General features: G+C 57.9%; 2 protein-coding genes across 2 annotated transcripts; one reads left to right on the plus strand and one right to left on the minus strand.

Moving 5' to 3' along the window:
* Positions 1-1,823: 1,823 nt before the first annotated feature.
* Positions 1,824-7,075, minus strand: PRRG3 (proline rich and Gla domain 3; the record flags this gene model as incomplete). Its single annotated transcript, XM_080352585.1, has 3 exons — positions 1,824-2,512; positions 3,029-3,189; positions 6,982-7,075. 3 exons carry the CDS (start codon positions 7,073-7,075, stop codon positions 1,976-1,978), a joined length of 792 nt encoding a protein of 263 aa, XP_080208711.1. The 3' UTR covers positions 1,824-1,975.
* A 7,830-nt stretch (positions 7,076-14,905) lies between these two features.
* On the plus strand, positions 14,906-15,601 carry CLDN2 (claudin 2; the record flags this gene model as incomplete). The annotated part of the gene is made up of 1 exon (XM_080352642.1): positions 14,906-15,601. The coding sequence occupies one exon, from the start codon at positions 14,906-14,908 to the stop codon at positions 15,599-15,601; it is 696 nt and encodes a 231-aa protein (XP_080208768.1).
* Between the last annotated feature and the right edge of the window lie 2,243 nt (positions 15,602-17,844).

Below are 17,844 nucleotides of genomic sequence, written 5' to 3' on the forward strand. Positions count from 1 at the left end.
TGGTCCCCTCCTGCAGCTGTGCCCAGGGTGGGTATCAGTCAGTGCCATCGTGCCACAGCTGCCTCCATTGTCCTGCAGAGCTGAGCCCCAGGCACCCTCTCGAGATGGAAATCCAGCTGCACACCCTCTATGGGAAAAAGTCACTCTGTGCCACTCAGACCATGAGGGTTTTTTAATAAATACCTTTTTTTATTTTTTTCACAGAAATATACCAAGTTTTACAGAATACAAACTGCAGGGATAATGACTGAGCATCAAAGACAGAGGATGCAGAGTGCCCTTCTGTCTCCCTCCAATCTTTTCCAGGCTCTGACCCCAATGCTCGCTGTCAGGTCTTCCCATAAGCCCAATTCGCTAAGGCTGAAAGGCAGAGTAAAGGCCTGGGAGGGGACAGACAAGGTGCCAGCAGCTGCAAACCCATGTCCTGCCCCAGGAACAGCCACGCTGGGCAAACCTCAGCTCTGGGCTGAGGGCACCTGCAGTGAGAGCATCGTTGGGACTGAGCAGGTGCAGAGATGTACAATAGCCTTTCGGTGCTGGTGGAGAGACTGGTACGGGGGTGAACACCAAGGAGTGGCAGTGCTGGGTGTTTCTGGGCTAGTCCTATGGGGCAGGTGAACACAACCCCCTTTCTAACCCATCAGATATGACTGGGAAATGACAGCCTCATTGCTTGGACCCCAAAAACAGCTGCCCAGGAAAAGGGGACACTAGTCCCACAGAAAAGCACTTGGCTTTGCCGTGGCACCACAACCAGCCAGTGGTCAGGTGCAACAGGGTCTGGCTCTACGCCTGACCCACTGGCATTGCTGGGTCATGGCATGGTCAGCCCTCGCTGCTGCAGACACCTCTGCCAGCTCCACACCATGGCCAGGACCACCAAGCACTCTGCCCACCAGAGTGGTGGCCCTGGAGGAGAGTGGGGTCTCACACTCCCCTTAACCTGCTCCAGAGAACAAAGAGCACCAAAGAGAGGGGCCAGGCAGGACAGAGAGGTTTGGGGTAGAGAGCACGGAGGTCCGGCCTGTCCAGTCTCCCTGTGCCAGCATTGCACCTCTGGTGCAGACACCAGACAGGCGTCTTTTGTCCAGAATTCTCCAGGAAAAAGAATCATCCCCAGAGCTTAAAGCCACAGGACCACGCTTGGCCTGAGGTCAGACATGAGCCCATCAGGCAGCTCTGACATAGCCAAACTTCCAGCTTCCTGGCACCTCGCAGGAGGGAAGTGGAGAGCATCAGGAAAAGGACCTGCTACTCCAAAGTCACTTACCTCCCGTACGAGACCACCACGAGCCCTTCCCCCTTTCCAAAGGGACCTAGGAGATCAGAGAGTCCCTCCCTGACTGCTCCTCCTGATCTCTGGACAGTGAATATCACTACAGGCACCGCAGGATGGACCGGGCTCCCCATTCCCCACTGGCAGCAAATCCACACAAGGGAGGCACTTTATCCCCAAACACCGTGTGGACACCGACCACGGGGATGGACAGAAATTCACCACACACTTCCTGCATCCCCAACTCCTCATCAGACCCTGGAGCAGCAAAACGGGGCCAGATGAGGACGTGGGGTAAGGCTGAGCAGCAGCCCAGGGAGGCAGTGAGGCCATTTTAATAATGGGAAATGTTCTATCTATTCAAGGGGTAAGTAAGGGGATCAAATGCACCATGGGGAGACCCCCGCATTGAGCCAGGAACAAGCTGCCGCTCTGCTCTGGCTGCTACAGCACTTATGTGAGCGGGGAGTGAGGGGCAGGGGACGGCTGGCTGGCTCAGAGCCATCCCCGCAGCCCAGCCTCACCCCACCTGGGGACAGCTATTTTTGGTTAGGAGGGTAAGGCTATTGTGTGATGGCACCAGCTTGTACAGGTGAGATGGGGTGCCAGCTGGCACCCAAAAGGGGTCCTGGGCACGGCAAAGGGTTGGGCAGGGGGGGGAGTGTGAGTGTGTGAAGAGGCAGGAGGGAGGCAGATCCGCTATTTGCCTGCAACGGGGGCAGCGGCCACGATCTCTTCATACTTGGGTGGTGGGTCATTGTAGGAGACACTGGTCTCTTCACCGCTGCTGCTCTCTGGGTGGCCTGTCACCTCCTCGTAGGAAGGTGGAGGAGTGGCACTAGACAGTCTGGAGAGGACAGAGACCGAGTGCTCTGGTGGGTAAAGGGTGTTGTCTTGCTGGGGGGTGCCCCCAGCTCTGCTGTCTCCAGCCACCCGGTTGCTCGCTTCTCGCTGGTATTGGGTTTCCCCTTGGCTTTGCGACCGCTCTCGGTACACCATGACCCTGGGGAGGCTGCGTGCCGTTCGGCTGGCCAGGTAACGGTTCTGGGCGTAGGAGGGACGGTGGCGGGTGGCCTTTTGAAGCTGGCACCTCCAGATGATGAAGAGGGCGATGACTATTAGAAGAGCCACTCCCAAGAGGGGCACCACCACATACATAGCGTCTGAGCGCTCCGTGCTGTGCCCGGGGTCCTTGACGGAGTAGACAGAGTTCGTGTAGCCCTTCCAAAACTCCATCTGTGGCAGAAACAGAGAAGCAACTGTCATATGCTGCAGGTGGTGCAAGCACTCCTTGACCAATAGTCACTGCCCTTCCCAGGCCCACAAGAGGCAGATTTTTGGCCATCCCACACAACCCTCACCAGGGCTGTCAGCACCTGAAGTGCTGCTGGGAACCAATATAAAAGATCAAGGGAACATCCCTCCACAACAGCCTCCACATCATGCAGGGAGGAATTCGGCTAACGCCAACCCCAGCCTGGAGCATCGAGGACAACAGCACAGATTTCCCACATGGGAGTGCCAGCGTGACCTGTGGTTGTGGGCAGGGTGTCCTGGCAATGCCAACGTGAGGGCATTGCCTGGGAAGGGAAAGTCATGCTGGAAAGTGAGTCCACAGCATGCTGCCTGCAGACAGACAAGGACAAAGAGAACAGGAGAGGCTGTTCCCTCTGCGCTTTCCTTCTCCACCCCCAGCTTGCTAAGGCGTAAGCTCTCACACATCCACTGGGGAGCAGGGCAGGACAAACACACCGTCTTCTCCTTGTTCTCGAACACTTCCTTGACCTCCTCATAGCTGCAGACCTCCTCAATGCACTCCCGCTCGATGGTGCCCTGCCGGATCTCCTCCAAGAAGCCGTTGGCTCGGGGAAAGCGCTTCAGGACCGAGTGGGCATTCCTGGCCCCCAAGAACACTGCAACACACAAGGCAGAGATAGGCTGAGCAGGGACAACCCCACACGTGGCCTCTGCCCAACCAGGCTTGCTCACCCGCCTTCCCATAGGATTTTGGCGATACAGGCATCCCGAACAGTAAAAGCCCAGGGCTACAATTCCATTGCACAGCAGAGTGCCCGCTGAGAGGGAGCACACCCAGAGCAGCACAGGGCTCTTGGGATCTGCCCAGAGACACACAGCACCAGGAGCATCCTTCCAGCACGGCTGAGATGCTAGAGACATCGCAAGCAGCAGCTGCAGACCACACAGGGCAGCTGAACAAGAGACAGAAGGCTCCAAAAGTACTTGTTTTCATCCTTCTGCACTCAATGGGATTTGACCTTGCTGACTCTTTGCTGCAGGGCAAGGGAGATCTCACCGGGCAAGCAAGACCCTGCAGGGCTGGGGAGCAGAGCTGGGCCTCTCTGCCAAAACACAGAGCCAGCACTGAGACGGACTCACAACACATCACACATCATTCCACAGTCCCCCCATGCATCACCCTAGAGCCTCCTCTCTTGCTTCACACCTCCACAGCCCTGTGGAGGAAGGCAGAGCCTGCTGGAGCTGGTGTCCCTGCTGCCAGCTGCTGTGGGGTCACGCAAGCTCAGGTGGCTTCAGAGACTCTGTTCAGGTCCCAGAAACACCACTGTGCACAGGGGCAGCACAGGGGGTCACGAGTCAGGTACTGAAAGAGGCCTGAGCAACGTCTCCTCACGTGGCATCACATTCTCATCCCCACTACATTTTGTCACAGAGGCCTCACAAACCTGCCTCTGTGGTTTGCCAGGAGACTCCAGGTTGCCCATATCAGATCTTCTCACAGAGCAAGCAGGCAGGCAGACTGAGCAGGAACAGCACCTTCCTGCCTGCAGGACACACAGCCCTTTCAAAGCCTCTCCCCAAATATTCTGCAGCAGGGAGATCTCCACGGGGTGCAGGGAGCAAGTACCTACCAGAACCTGCAGTGCCACGGGAGACGCAAATGAGTTGTTGCCTGGAAAGCAGAAACTCCACACAAACCACAGCCCTTCCAGGATCCAAACATCCCATGCACACGTTTCATAAGAGAGTGTTTCCATTATGCTGCTCAACACAGTTGTAGGCTGGCACCACCTCATCCCACCAAGCCACATAACCATGCTGCTTCCCTTGAGGAAGACGAATCGATTCACCTGGCTGATCCACAGAAACGTATTTACCTTCACCCTCAGGCCCACTCTTCCATTGGATCAACCAGATGAACCAACTTGCACTGCAGCAACATCAACGGCTGCAGGACAAGGAGGCACTGGAACAGCTGGAGCCTCCCTCCCATTGTTACAGTTTGGCTGTAACACAGAGATATTCCTTCCGTAAGGAGCTTGGTGAAGATCAAACGTAACAGTTAGTGAAAAGCCACCAACTTCATTCATTAGGAGTCCTTTACCAGAGAGACCAGCAGGTTTCCTTCTGCTTTACCTTTCACATATCCTGATCCTCAAAACAATACAGCAAGGTATTTGTGAAAGCATTTGTAAATGTCAAGGCAGGGACAAGATCATGGTGTAAGCAACTACTGCTGTGCTATGCCATCCCCTGCTTGGAGGCACTATGCTCTTTTTGTGCTGTGTAGGTGCACTTTTCCCCTGTGATTTATTAATGGCTTGCTTCAGTGAGAGCTTCTGCAGAGGCCTGAACCACTGAGGTGTGAATGAAGAGCAGCATGAATGATGTGAGTCAGAGACTTCCCCTCAGAATCAACTTTATTATGCAAACCTCTTTTTTTGCTGTTTTTTTTTTTTTTGTTACAAGGAACAACCAAAAAAAGCATTTTCAGGAGGCACAGACGGCATCTCGCAGGAGGGCAGGGATCGGCTTGCCTTGGCGTTTGCAGCTGAGGAGGGAGCAGACTGCCAGGCCAACCTTCTCTCGAGCCTTTCCAGAATGAGAAGAAACTTCACACAGACACTGTCCATTCCGCCTCACCTTCTTTTGCCTCCTGCCTTGATCAAGCTGAAGTATCGACTCTCCACGCCTCAGCACTTGAGTCTGAGCCTCTTCCCGACTTCCTCAGCACACCTTGGGGGAAAAAGCTTGGCCACAGGTCTCAGTGTCAGGGTGTTCCATCCCTGCAGACACCTTGACCCCTTCCCTGCTTTGCCGTGCTGAATTGGCCACTACTATGGTAGGAAATAAAAACACACAGGCAGGCAGGTATCCCGAGCAGTGTCCTGACTGAAAGTACAATGCGACAGAGGTGTGTGCTTCTCCCCACATCCAGTTATCCTCAGGGACCTAGAAATGGCAGAAGAGCAGAAGCTAAGTCACTGCTACCCCAGGTTCTTTTACACAGCAAGTGCAAAGAGCTCCCATGTGCCTGGGGACCAGAGCAGGAAAACCACTGGCTTTCGGGAAACAAGAGCTTTGCTAACTCTCATCTCCAGCCTGGACAGAAAGAGCAGACAGCTGAGCAGGTACTGTCCCCAAACTGCAGGGCAGAGGGGACTTCCCAAGGCCCAGCAGCCTCAGTACTGACCCCTTGTGCCTCTCCAAGTCTCCCCACACCAGCTGGAGAACCGGTGCTCAGGAAAGATCAGAGCTTTAGGCAGGGGGAGCAGGAGCGCGGGCTGGGTTCGCTGCATCCCTGCCGGGTTTCCCGAGGTGCTGCTGGCCCCTGGTGGCAGGCAGGCTTGGTCACACCGCCACCCCCCAGCTCTGTGTCCGGCTTGTGGGGACACCCCCGGGGCTGCTTCTCTGCAGTGACATGTGGCTGTGTCCACAGAGGGACAGACAGGGATGCATGATGCTGCTGAGGAGGGCATGATGGTGAATACAATGACCACCACATCCCCCTCCTTCATGTCAGGGTCACCACAAAGGGGACTGGCCAGCGGGGGACACTGCCACCACAGGGGACACCTCCCACAACCAGTAAGTGCTGGTGAGCCAGCACCTGAGCTCTGGGAAGGAGAAAAGGCAACAGTGGAGAAAGGCAGGGACCTACCCAGGTGCCCTCCTCATTAACAGAGGATTAACACTGCCTTCTAAAAGCGTTGCCCCAAGATCACTGCTCCCTCCCCCACCTAGCACCACACAGATAATGAAAGAAGACATACCTGTCACCCCTGGGGTCCTCCTGCTGCCCAGCGTGGCCACTGCCTCCAACTCCATAGCTGGCTCCAGCGACACCCCGAGCAAATCCCGAGATCCCAACCAGATCTCTGCATCTCCCTGTTCACAACCACCATCTTCCTCGAGCTCCCACCACATCGCTGTGTGCAGCCCCCGTGCAGGCTGCCCAGAAGAGCAAGGACGGAGGGTTGAGTCCAGCTCTTTACAGACCATACACCATCCTCCACCCTCACCAGACTCAGCCCAGCTGTAGCCACTGGCCCCGCGTGGCACCATCTCCCATCCTGCAGACGCCGCTGGCCACACAGGCTACAAGGCAGCGTGACCCCCAGGACAGGCAGCTCGTGGGAAAGCGAGTCACGGGCCATGAAACGAACCACTGTTAGGAGATGTCGGTGCAGACCAGCAGTCCCTGCGGAGGGGCCAGTCAGTCTGAAGTGCCTCAGGGAGGCCTGCCTTGCACAGTGGGCATCGGGCAAATAAAGAAACGCTGCAGCGTATGAGGAGGTCAACCCTTCAGCACCTCCTCTTGGCTCCCACCTTCCACAGGGGAGAGAGAAGCACAAGTCAGGCCGGACCTCAGACTTCATCCAGGGATAAAAGCCAATGGCATTTGCTCCCCACAGAGAATCACACCCCCCAAAAAGCATAGGCACCCCTTCCTTGAGAACTAGCTGCCAAACACCCCCCTTCTCTCCTCCAGCACCACTGCCACCTCTCTGTCTTGACAGGGGAACACTTACTTGCCATGCTGCCTCACTCGGCTACAGGGGGCTCCGGTCTACCTGCAGAGAAGAGAACAGGAGAGTCACTAACAGCTTAAATTTCACCCCCTGAAGCCCAAGCCCTCCATTGCACGCAGTCAGATCCGTGCAGAAATCAGGGTGCTGGCTGTGGGACCCACAGCAGTTCCCAGCCAAGCGGTGCCTCTCTGAGAGCCCAGGACTCGCGCTGCCTCCCACTCACCGCGTGGCTGGAAGGGCTGAGAGCACCCTGGGTTCTCCAGGAGCCTGGGGCAGGTCTCTGTGCCACACCAGCCCAGGGAGGGCCAGGGCCCTGCCCAAGGAGCCCAGAGGGCTGCAGACTAGCCGAGTAGGAAGGGAAGAACTGGATGAAGGAGAATCCCTGTATCTTATGAGCAGACAAGATGACCTGCACGGCAGAAGCTGCTGAGAGCAGCCTGGTGCTCCTCCTTTCCAGAAGGGATTCATGGACACAGGTAAAGCAGTCACCCTTAAATCAACTTCCCAGCCATGCCAGTTCTCACTTCTGCAAGTCCTACCCACAATCTGCAATAAACAGGGCCATACTGCTTTCTCCACTGCCATAAAGCCAACTACACAGCAGCAAAGCATAGGTATGGCATCTTCTAAAGGTTGCTGAGCCAAGCTAAGTGCAGCAGCAGGAGTGACAGAGCTCCCTGCATATCCAGGACAACAGCTCTGCAGCTAGAAAAGCACATTTTGTGCTTCAAAAGCAAAACTAAACCAAACAAAACCCCAGAGGAGTGAAACAAAGTCCTGCAGAGGTAGAGTATACCCGTCTCTGCTCGCAGGAGTTTCACTCACTTGTTTTTCATGCTTTGCCTTCTCCTTGTGCTTGATGTCCCACCAAGATCAGACTCATCTCCTCTTGCCTTGCGTGACACCTTGTTGTGGCAAGGCCACAGCTCTGTCAGGAGACAGAGGGGACAAGACTAACCAGCCCCTAAAGGGATTTATTGCAGATGAAGGAGCAAACACAGAAACAGCAGGAATGAAACCACATGCTTTATCTTAGGTCCGGGACTTCAGATATTCGGAGTTATCCTAAAAAGCGTTTGAATCTGCTCAGCTGGAGCAGGGTCAGGGATGTCACAGGGTTGTCCACAGGGTCAGCAAGGCTAGAATGCACTTCTCATTTCACGTAAAGGGCGGGAATTCAGACGCACACCCCCACAGCAGGCTCTACCATACCCCACCAACAGCTGCCTTCTCGGTAAATCCAGCACCTCTCCCTGACAACATCGGGTTTCCTGTGGTTTCTGGGTTTTCCTGGGGTTTCTGAGGTTCCCACACCAAAAGTGGCAAAAGGCCAAGCAAGCCCGGAGCTGTCTCCAGAGGCAGAAAGCAGCTCCTTTCCAACAGTTCGTGAAACTCAATTGCAAACCTGAGTCTGGAGTTTAGCAGGAGTGAGGAAAAGCAGCAGAGCACCAGAATTACACAGGAGGGGTCTGTTGCCTCCTGTACCCCACAGCCCCCACCGGGAAGCCTTTCCTCAATAAACTGTGTACCCAATCCTGCTTTTCTGAGCCGTTCTGGGGGATGTGAGAGCAACTGAGAGGCTTCCAGACCTGTGCATTCCCCCACAGGCTGCATCAGCTCTGAGCAGGGACTGCCTGACCTGCTTTTGTTGTCATCAGTTTTTTACAAAGAGATCTAAACCCACAGGATAAAAGAATGCATGGCATGGAAAACTTGCTACAGCTTCCACACAAAAACTCTGTATTGCTGCTTGTTACAGGCATTCCCACCCTTTAATAGACAGGAGAACAGAGACACAGAAACAGGGATATTCAAGACCAGATTTGTAATCTACATCACACATTAGACAACACATTTAATGCATCAGAAAAATTTTATCTTTAAGTTTTTTCCAAATATCTGTGCCAATGCACCCAGTGTCAGAGCTCAGAGATGGTTTATTTCAGTGCAACAATAAGCCACGTCTACGCAAGCCTACAAGCATGAGCGATGCCTGTGAGAAGGGCAGACAACCCAGATGTTTATTTTTATTTCCGTGCACAAATTCCTAACCATCTCCTACGGCTGCCATGAGCAGGAAAAGCTGAACCACCGCGCACGCTGACGCCAAGGCGAGCAGCATCCCTCCTGCCTCCGCACAGCCACGCAAGCCGAGAGAAGCCTGAAGCTGGAAGCTGACCGAGCAGACGCCCACCGAGTCCCAGTGCCCCCGCTCCGGCTTCCCAACACGCGTCTGCCTCCTCTATAAATACCCCATCGATAGGAGGTTGCTAAGGCAACCATGAGGAGGCGCGAGGGATGCAGCCGTGAGAGTGAGGATGCTGCAGTCGCGCATTTGTGTCTCCCCCGGGCTCCCCCCATCTCCGCCCCCGCTCCCGTCACTGATGCCAAAGGAGGAAATCGTGCTGGTGAAATTTGGTGGGCGCGTGGTGCTGGGCCCCCGCAAATCTCCAGCGGGCACGGGCGGGGGATGTAGGGGAGACAATGGGAGATGGCACCTCCTCACCAGGCTGGGAGGCACAGGCACGGGTCAGGGGGATCCATGGACACCAGTGACGTGCCACCGCACGCAGGGAGGCTGCCAGCTCTCCTGGCATCACGTAGCCACGGCTGCCAGCCGCTCACCGGCATCCAAGCAATATTTGGGGTTTTCCATGCTAAGATCCACAGCAAGGAGATGCGGCTGCACTGGCTCCACTTGCCAGGGACCGTGGGGTCCCTGCGGGCTGCCAGGACCCCTCGCTCTCCCAAACAGCCTCCGGACCCCGTCCCACCCCACATGGCCGCTTTCCCAGGCCAGCCCCTGCCCCAGCCCCTCCGTCCCGGCACCGGCCCTGCCTAAACCCAGCTCCAAATCATTCCCACCGCCCATCAGATTCTGCTGCGACCCCACAGCAGGGTCGTGTTCCACCCCCCCCCCCAACTCACCACCAGCCCAAACGCGAACCTGCCCAACCTAGCGGGGCTTTCTGGTCCCAGATGAACCCCGCCACCTGCTCACCCACTGTCACCCCCCGCCCCACCACACATCCCCGCTCCACCGCTCATACCTCCCCAGCCCCTTTCCCCCCACCCCAGCACCGCACACACGGCCCCTCAGCTCCCGCCCACTGCCCCACGGCCACCCTTCGCTGCACGACCCTCCCCGCGGCTCCTGCCACCCTCGCCCCGTAGCCCCCGGCAGCGCCGCCCCGCCCGTACCTCATGGCGGCCCCGGCGCTCCGCTCCCTCCCGCTGCCGGGAGGGGAATGCCCCACTGCCGCCCCGCCTCCTCCCGCCCAGCCAATCGGACCTCCCGCAGCCAGCGCGCACCGCCTTCTTCCAATAGAACGCGGAGCGGGGGGGAGTGGGCGGTGCTACTCGCTCCTCCCCCAACCCGAGAGAGACTGGTAGCCAATGAGAAGTGCCGCAGTGGCTGCTGGTAGTTGTAGTCCCCTGCGCTCCAGCTGCGGGCGGCGCTGCGGGGCCGCGTTGTGAGGGCCGGTGACCCCGGGCGGTGCGGGCGGTGCGGGCCGTGCCGCCGCCGGGCTGCCTGCACACGGGCTGCCTGCACACGGGCTGCCTGCACACGGGCTGCCTGCGCACGGGCTGCCTGCACCGCCGTTCTGCTGCCCAATCTGCCGTCACCTGCTGCACCGCGCCCTCACACTGTCCTGCCAGGGTTGTCTGGACCTGCCACCATGTCCCCTACCGCCTCCTCCTCTTCTTCTTCTTCCTCCTCCTCCTCGCTGCCCGACTCCTCATAGAAGCAGATGGTGGCCTGCACCGGGAAGTTCTCCAGCAGCTTCTCTCCCACGCCATACAGATAGTCGAACGACTTGGACTTGGGCCAGAGGAGCCTGTGGGGGCACAGCCGGGTGAGGGCCCTGCCCACTGCCCTCAGTCCCGCACGGGGCACGGGCAGCGGGGAACGTACCTGACCGGGTGGTGGAAAAATGCCAGCGCTTTGTCAGGGCCACCGTCCGGCATCACCTGGCGAGGCCAAGCCTGAGGAGACACAGTGGGGATGGCACCTGCCCTGGGGCTCCCGCCAGCCCCTCCACTTGTCACAGTGTGGGTCCCGGCTGGCAGCGAGGGCGAGGACCTTTCTGTCCCCTTGGCTGGGGTGATGCCCCACACGCCCAGCAGATCCCCCAGGGTGAGCCTGCCCTGAAGCCAGCATCTCCCCCCTTGTCTGCCCCTGGGTTTAGGTCCTCATGCCCCTGCAAAGGCAGCTGGCATTTAACCCTCACCCCGATGGGCTTTTTGCCAGTGTAATCTCCCGCCCGTGCTCAAAAGCTCGTGCCCAGGCATCCAGCTAACCCCCTGAGGAATGCCCGCCCGCCCTGGAACAGGCAGCCCCGTGGCTGCCCGGGGGAGTCTGCCTGGCCCTGCCCCACACGGGGGATGCATGTGGGGAGGTGGACATGGCACTGCCCCACAATAGTGCTGGGGGTGAAGGACTCGGGGACGAGAGGCTGGTTTTCTGCCAAACAGGGACCTCACCCCTGCCAGTGGGAAACTGGGGTTGTAAAACTCACAGTGTCCATCTGCTCCCTCCTCTGCCCCGTTCTCTCCTCTGCTCGGGGCAGCCATGGTCTCCAGAGAGGCAGGAATCTAGGTGCGGAGAGCAGGTTTAGTGTGATGGCTGCCCATCCTGACCCACTCCACCCTTGCCTTGCTCCCCGCCACCACAGCCATGCACCCCCAGCCCCACAGTCTCACCCACCCTCCCCAGGTGCATGGCTGGGGTGCTGGGCACATGCAGGGGCACTTGTCACCTCAGTGTCAGTTCTCCTCACCCTGCTCCAGACCCACCAGCACCCCTGGGAGCAGCATTGCTCCCAGGGCTCTGCACACTCTTCTCCCACCTGCAGCTTCTGGCATCAGAGGGGTCCCCATCAGAGCAGGGAGCCACACCGCCTTCACCCAAACCCCGCTGGATCCTTCTCCATCCCACCTCCCACACACTCCCTGCCCTCCCCATCCTTCCCAGTCCCCTAGGTACCTTCGCTCTTGCTCCAGCCCCGGGGCTGAGTGACCGCCGGCTATGGGCTCTTGGAGCTCACAGGGAGGCAGGCAACAGGCAGCAGCTTCCATGGTGGCAGCGACCGTGTCCCCTCTGACACTGCAGACCCTTGATGAGGACACCTTTATAGCCCTGCCCTGGCTGGTGACTCACAAATTCTTCGGGGCAGGGGCAAGGGAAGGGAACGAGGGATTGGGGGTGTGGGGACGGCTGTCCCCAGGGTGTGAAATTTGCCCCAGTTGTGTAAACAGAGAGTCAGGGGTAGGCTGGGGGCAGAGGGGCTGCGATCTCTGGTGGAAAAGCAAAACACAGAAGGGAAAAGTTAGACACCGTTTGTGAGAAAATCCCCAGGGGGGAACAGTGGAGGGCAGATACAATTAACAAGGATGATTAAGTGCTCTTTGTAGCCATTTGCATAACGGAGGGGGAACTCAAGGAAGGGATGGGGAGTGCCAGGGCAGCATGATAGGCATGAGATGGGGACTGTGCAATGGCCATGTGATGGGGACAGTGTGGTGGGCTGCAGTGTTGGCAAGTACAAAGCAAGCAGGAGGCTGATACTCGAGAGAGGACAGGGAGGAAAGATGAATGGCAGGGGAGGGCTTTTTGAGATGTGGACCACACCAGGAGGTACAGAAGAATCTCAATATGACAGTGCAAGGCTCATTTCCCCCCGCACTGCCATGCATCCCATCCCTGCTCCCAAGTGCTTCAGGCAAGGTGCTGCTGGCAGACTGGTCACCTCCCGCTCCCTGGAGGGTTTCAGTTTGGGACAAGGAAAGAAAATAGCAAATGGTCCCTGCTGTAGCTCTGCTATCATCATCCAAACACCCCTGTCCAAACGCCAGCCAGACCCTGCTCAGCCCCAAGCACAATTTGTCACCAGGGGCCCTCCCTGTCCCTCTCCATCTGCGGCAGCTGGCGAGCGGGAGGGGGCACGGGGCCAGCTCAGCTCTCATTACCGTTTCCATTTGCTCCTCATTTGGGCCAGGAGTCTTACAACAACAAACCCCGCAGAGGATGAGCAGGGCCGGGAGGAGTGAACTGAAAGCTGGAGTTCGTCCTGTGGGCACAGGGACTTCAACCTGTCCGTATTTCACCACCTCTCCAACCCCAGCACTGGTGATGCAGCCCAAAGCAAGCACATGGACAGTGGCCCACAGTCACCTGCCAGCCACCAAGGCTGGACAGAAAGGTGACAGCAAGCAACAGACCTGAGCCACTTAGGCAAACCTACTCTGATAATTAATAGACAACAAGCAAAAAGAGACATCCCAGCTCCCCAGTCCTTCCCGACACTGAAAGGGTTTAATTCTGATCTGCAATAAGCCTCTGATCCAGGCTGAGATTTGCAGGTGGATTTTGCAAAGCCGTAGCTAAACAACTCACAGCCCCTGATCTCCGGGGCCCCAGCCGCTCACTCTACCCCGACCAGCCACCTCCAGTCCTGGGTGACGCCCCAGCCACAGCCACCCTCGGTCCCACACTGCGTCTTCAGCCACCTCCGTAAGTACCACAGAACTCCAACGTGACCCTCCTGTGCCTTTCTGCCAGCACTCTGAGCATCCCAGGTGTTTCTTTTGCAGCAATACCTCTGATACAGAGCAGGGGGTCTTGGTTAGTGCACAGGAAAAGAGGCAGAAAGTTGGGAAACATTAGTACCAAGCGTTTGAGGAGCCGTCGAGGGGACAGGGAGAAGAGCAGAGGCACTGGGTGGCGGCAGCACTCTCAGCTGGAGCATTCCCAGGGCAAGAGGCCACTGGCTGTGGTGTCAGCACAGGCTGGCATGGGCTCAGTCCGGTTTCGCAAGACATCACAGGAGGGGGAATTTTGAAACAGGCAGAGGGAAAACAAACCACCCCACTCCACTGCCTCTGCCAAACTCTCCTGCGTGTGTCCAGCGCTGCAGGCAGGAGATGACACCAGCAGGACAAACCCTGTTGGTGGCAGCAAGCATGAGCTGCACCCCAGTGTGCTCACCCCACCGAGGAATGGGTCGCTCTGCTCAGCCGGGGCGCTCCTGAGAAGCACCCCCGAGGCACTGCCAGCGTGCTTTGCTCTGATGTAATTCTGCCCTCTGTGTACCTCCGGGCTCTACTGGGGATGCAGACATCACTGTCACATGCATCCTTCTCCACCATTGTCCCCTGGCAGCATGGAAAGGCTGGTAACTGTGGTTCAGCCTCAGCTGGCTGCATCCCATTGTCCCACTAGAGCCTCAGCAGCTCAGGGTGGGTGGTGGGTGGCTGCAGATGCCTTGGGTGAGCCCCATGCAGATGGGAACAAGGTGCAGTCCCCCTTCTTCAGCTGTCAGAGCCTCAGGGCTACCATGTGAAATCACCTCCGGCAGGTCCCAAATAACACGACACAGCCATAGCTTCCTTGGCTCGGGACATCACAGAAAACAGGAGACCCCCCAAGAAGGCAGCAGGCACCTTCCCCATGCCAGTGGCTGCCTCTCCATCCCTGCCTGCGTCCCCGGTGCAAGGGAAGGCTTGGGTGTCCTTCCCTGCGGCGCTGCTCTGCCTCTGAAGCCTGGTTGGGGAGATAGAGGAGGTGAAACGACTCTTGGCATTCCTCCACCGGCTTGGGTCAATCGTTAATCAGGGAGGGATTGCTTTCCACTCTTGCAGGTAACCTCTCCTCCCCCCGGACTCCCACCCACGCGCCGGTTCCTGCACAAAACCAGCACCCCGGGAGCGGGTGGAGCTGCGGCGCAGCAAGCGGAGCCTCCGGCAGGGCCATGGCAAGGTAAGCGTGCGGGAGCGAGCCGCCGGTGAGCCAGGTGAGAAGCGACAAGCCCTGGGGAGGTGACAGCCAGCCCCCACCATGGTCTCCATGGGCCTCCAGCTGCTGGGCTATGCCCTGGCCGTCCTGGGCTACATCGGCACGCTGACAGCCACACTGCTGCCCAGCTGGAAGACCAGCTCCTACATCGGCTCCAGCATCGTGACAGCTGTGAGCTTCACCAAGGGGCTGTGGATGGAGTGCGCCACATACAGCACGGGCATCACCCAGTGTGACATCTACAGCTCCCTGCTCAACCTCCCCACTGACATCCAGGCGGCCCAAGCCCTGATGGTGACCTCCTGTGCCATCTCCTCCCTTGCCTGCCTCCTCACTGTCGTGGGCATGAGGTGCACTGTCTTCAGCCAGGGCTCGCCAGGCAAGGACCGGGTGGCAGTGGCGGGCGGCGCAGTCTTTACCCTTGGGGGGCTGCTCTGCTTCATCCCAGTGGTGTGGAACATCCACGTGGTGCTGCAGGATTTCCGCAACCCCGTCCTCCCTGACAGCATGAAGTTCGAGCTCGGGGAGGCGCTTTACCTGGGCATCACCTCCTCTCTCCTCTCCCTCATCGGTGGCTTAATCCTCTGCGCCTCTTGCCCTGCCCGGGACCCAATGGCAACCTACGCAAGCACCTACCAGCAGCGGCTGCTGGCAGGCAAGAACTCCCGGCCCTCCGTCAGCCAGACGCAGAAGACCAAGAGCGAGCTCAACTCCTACAACCTGACAGGATACGTGTAGCAGCTGCAGGGGGGAACTAGGCTGGCACCTCTCCTGCTCCCCAGGGCATCCAGGCTGGCACTGAAGGAGCATGGTAAGAAGAGAGAATGCAGCAGCATCTCCCGTGCTCAGCCCTCTCGCTCACATACTTGGGGGTTTGACCCCATTTTCTCCATGGGGATCCTGAAGGTCCTGTGACTGCTTAGAAATCTCAGCTGGTGGCTGGGTGAAGGACCCGGAATCCGGCTTCTGTTCCCTCCTCTGTGCTGCCAGCCCACAGGCAGCCCCTGGCACAGCAGGACTCCAGCCTGGAGCTCCACTAAGCCTGCCTGGATGGGCTGGGTGGGCTTGTGCCCCCAGGGACCAGCCCAGGGGCCATGGAGGCTTCAGAGGGTGGGTCAGGTTGTCTGTGCAGATCTGGAGTCACCTCTGGGTTGGTTGAGCACTGGTTGCAAACCGATGTCACAATAAATCTGTTTCTAACCAGGCTGTGGCTGAGCTTTCCTCTGGCACCAGGGGACCCTGGCAGCTCCCCGAGAAGGGTGGGTTGTGGAAAGGGCTGCACTTGCCTGCCTGGCAGGCCCATAGTGCAGAAGGTACCCGCAGCACTTGCTCTGGACTGTCTCGTGTCCCCACCACGGTGGCTTTACCACCCAGGAGCCCACACAGGTGGGAGCACAACAGTGGGAGTAGCAGGGGTCACTCCCCTGCAGTGTTTGTCCCTTAGCACCATGCTGGGAAGTTGCCATGTGTCATCGCTGCGAGGGTGCCAGCAGCAGCTGAGGGCAGGCAATGCCTGCCCAGCCCTGCTCACTGCTAAGGGTGCAGGTATCACTGGATCTGGGATACCTATGGGGGAATTCACTGACCCAAGGTGCATGTGACACGTCAAGGGTCCCAGGAAGCGGGGAGAGTCCTGGCATCACTGTATCTCCATCCCAGGATGCCATGAGCATCAACATCCAAGAGGGAACACGGTCCTGAGCACCCAAGGCAGCTGCTGGCCACAGCTGCAGATAGGTCTCACAGGTGGGTCCTGAGCTCAGGAGTCCTTGCAGGGACCGTTTTGGAAGGAATAACACCACTAGAGAGACATCAACAAGCCATAAGAGATGGGCAGGCAGTGGCCAAGTCTGCTCCACGCAACCCTTCAGCTGCAGCAAGGTGTGCTGTATGGTTGCAGCCCTGCACAGGTTGCTGGTGGCACTGCGGGGTGCTTGTTGTGTGCTGGGGCACAGCAGGAGGAGAGGAGGTACAGGCAGCCATGCAGCCCACCGAGGAGCAAGTACCTATAACCGCTGTGCCCCTTCTGACCTCCCACTTCCAGAGGTGACATCACCCCTGCGTTGCTGTGCCACAGCACAGGGCTGCCCAAGGACCCTGCTGCCCTGAATCCTTGTCCCCCAGGGAGCAGGAAGCTCTGGTCTACCTGCTGGCCTCTCGTAAAGCAGTTTAAATTATGTCCCAAAGAGGAGGGGACCATGTTCCCTGCTCAGGCGTCACCTCCGTTACCCTTGCATCAGCAAAATCATGTTTGCTGTGGGTTCAACACACTCCTGGTAACACTGAGTCACGCTTTCTCCACTCCTTATGGAGCAAGGGGCCACCTGAGGTCCCATTCCCAGGGTGACACTTGCTGGAGACGATCAAGGTGGATTTCAAGGCAAAGGCCAGTCACCCTCTTTCCATGGCCAAAGGACAAAGCCTTGCCCCAGTCCCAGCCCAGCTGAGTTACTTATTGCTACCCTGGATGCAAAGGATGGAAAGCATGCAGGGGGCTTTGCCTGCTGCCTGCAGCCCCCCAGGAGATACCACGAGTTCACTTAAGTCCTTCAGCCATAAATGTTTTGTTTCTTGGCAGCTGACACAGAAAGGAGGCGAGAAAATAGTTGGTACAAGAGGAAGAGTAGAAATTTCTGAGTGCTGTGTCCTTAGCCCTCACCTCCCACCCTGGGCTGCGAGGCCGGGCAGCACTGCCTGTGTCTGTGGGCAGAGGCACCGCTAATTAAACAAAGGGGCATTTGAAACACTTGATCCAGAGTTTGCTGCTGGGTTTATTAACACTTTAATTCAAGCAGCAGAAGGGAAGATTTCTGGTTTCAGAGGAGTCAGTTTTTGCATAGCTTCCCCCCAAAGGAGAGAGGCAGCCAGCACTGGAGCTCAGGTACAGAAACACCCCTGCTTTGGACAGACAAGCGCAAGGCGGAGGAACCGCAAGGGGCTCCAATGTCCCCAACAGCCCCTCGGGTTTCTTTCTCCCTTGT

This window comes from Nesoenas mayeri (assembly GCF_963082525.1).
Source record: "Nesoenas mayeri genome assembly, chromosome: 13".
Taxonomy (NCBI): domain Eukaryota; kingdom Metazoa; phylum Chordata; class Aves; order Columbiformes; family Columbidae; genus Nesoenas; species Nesoenas mayeri.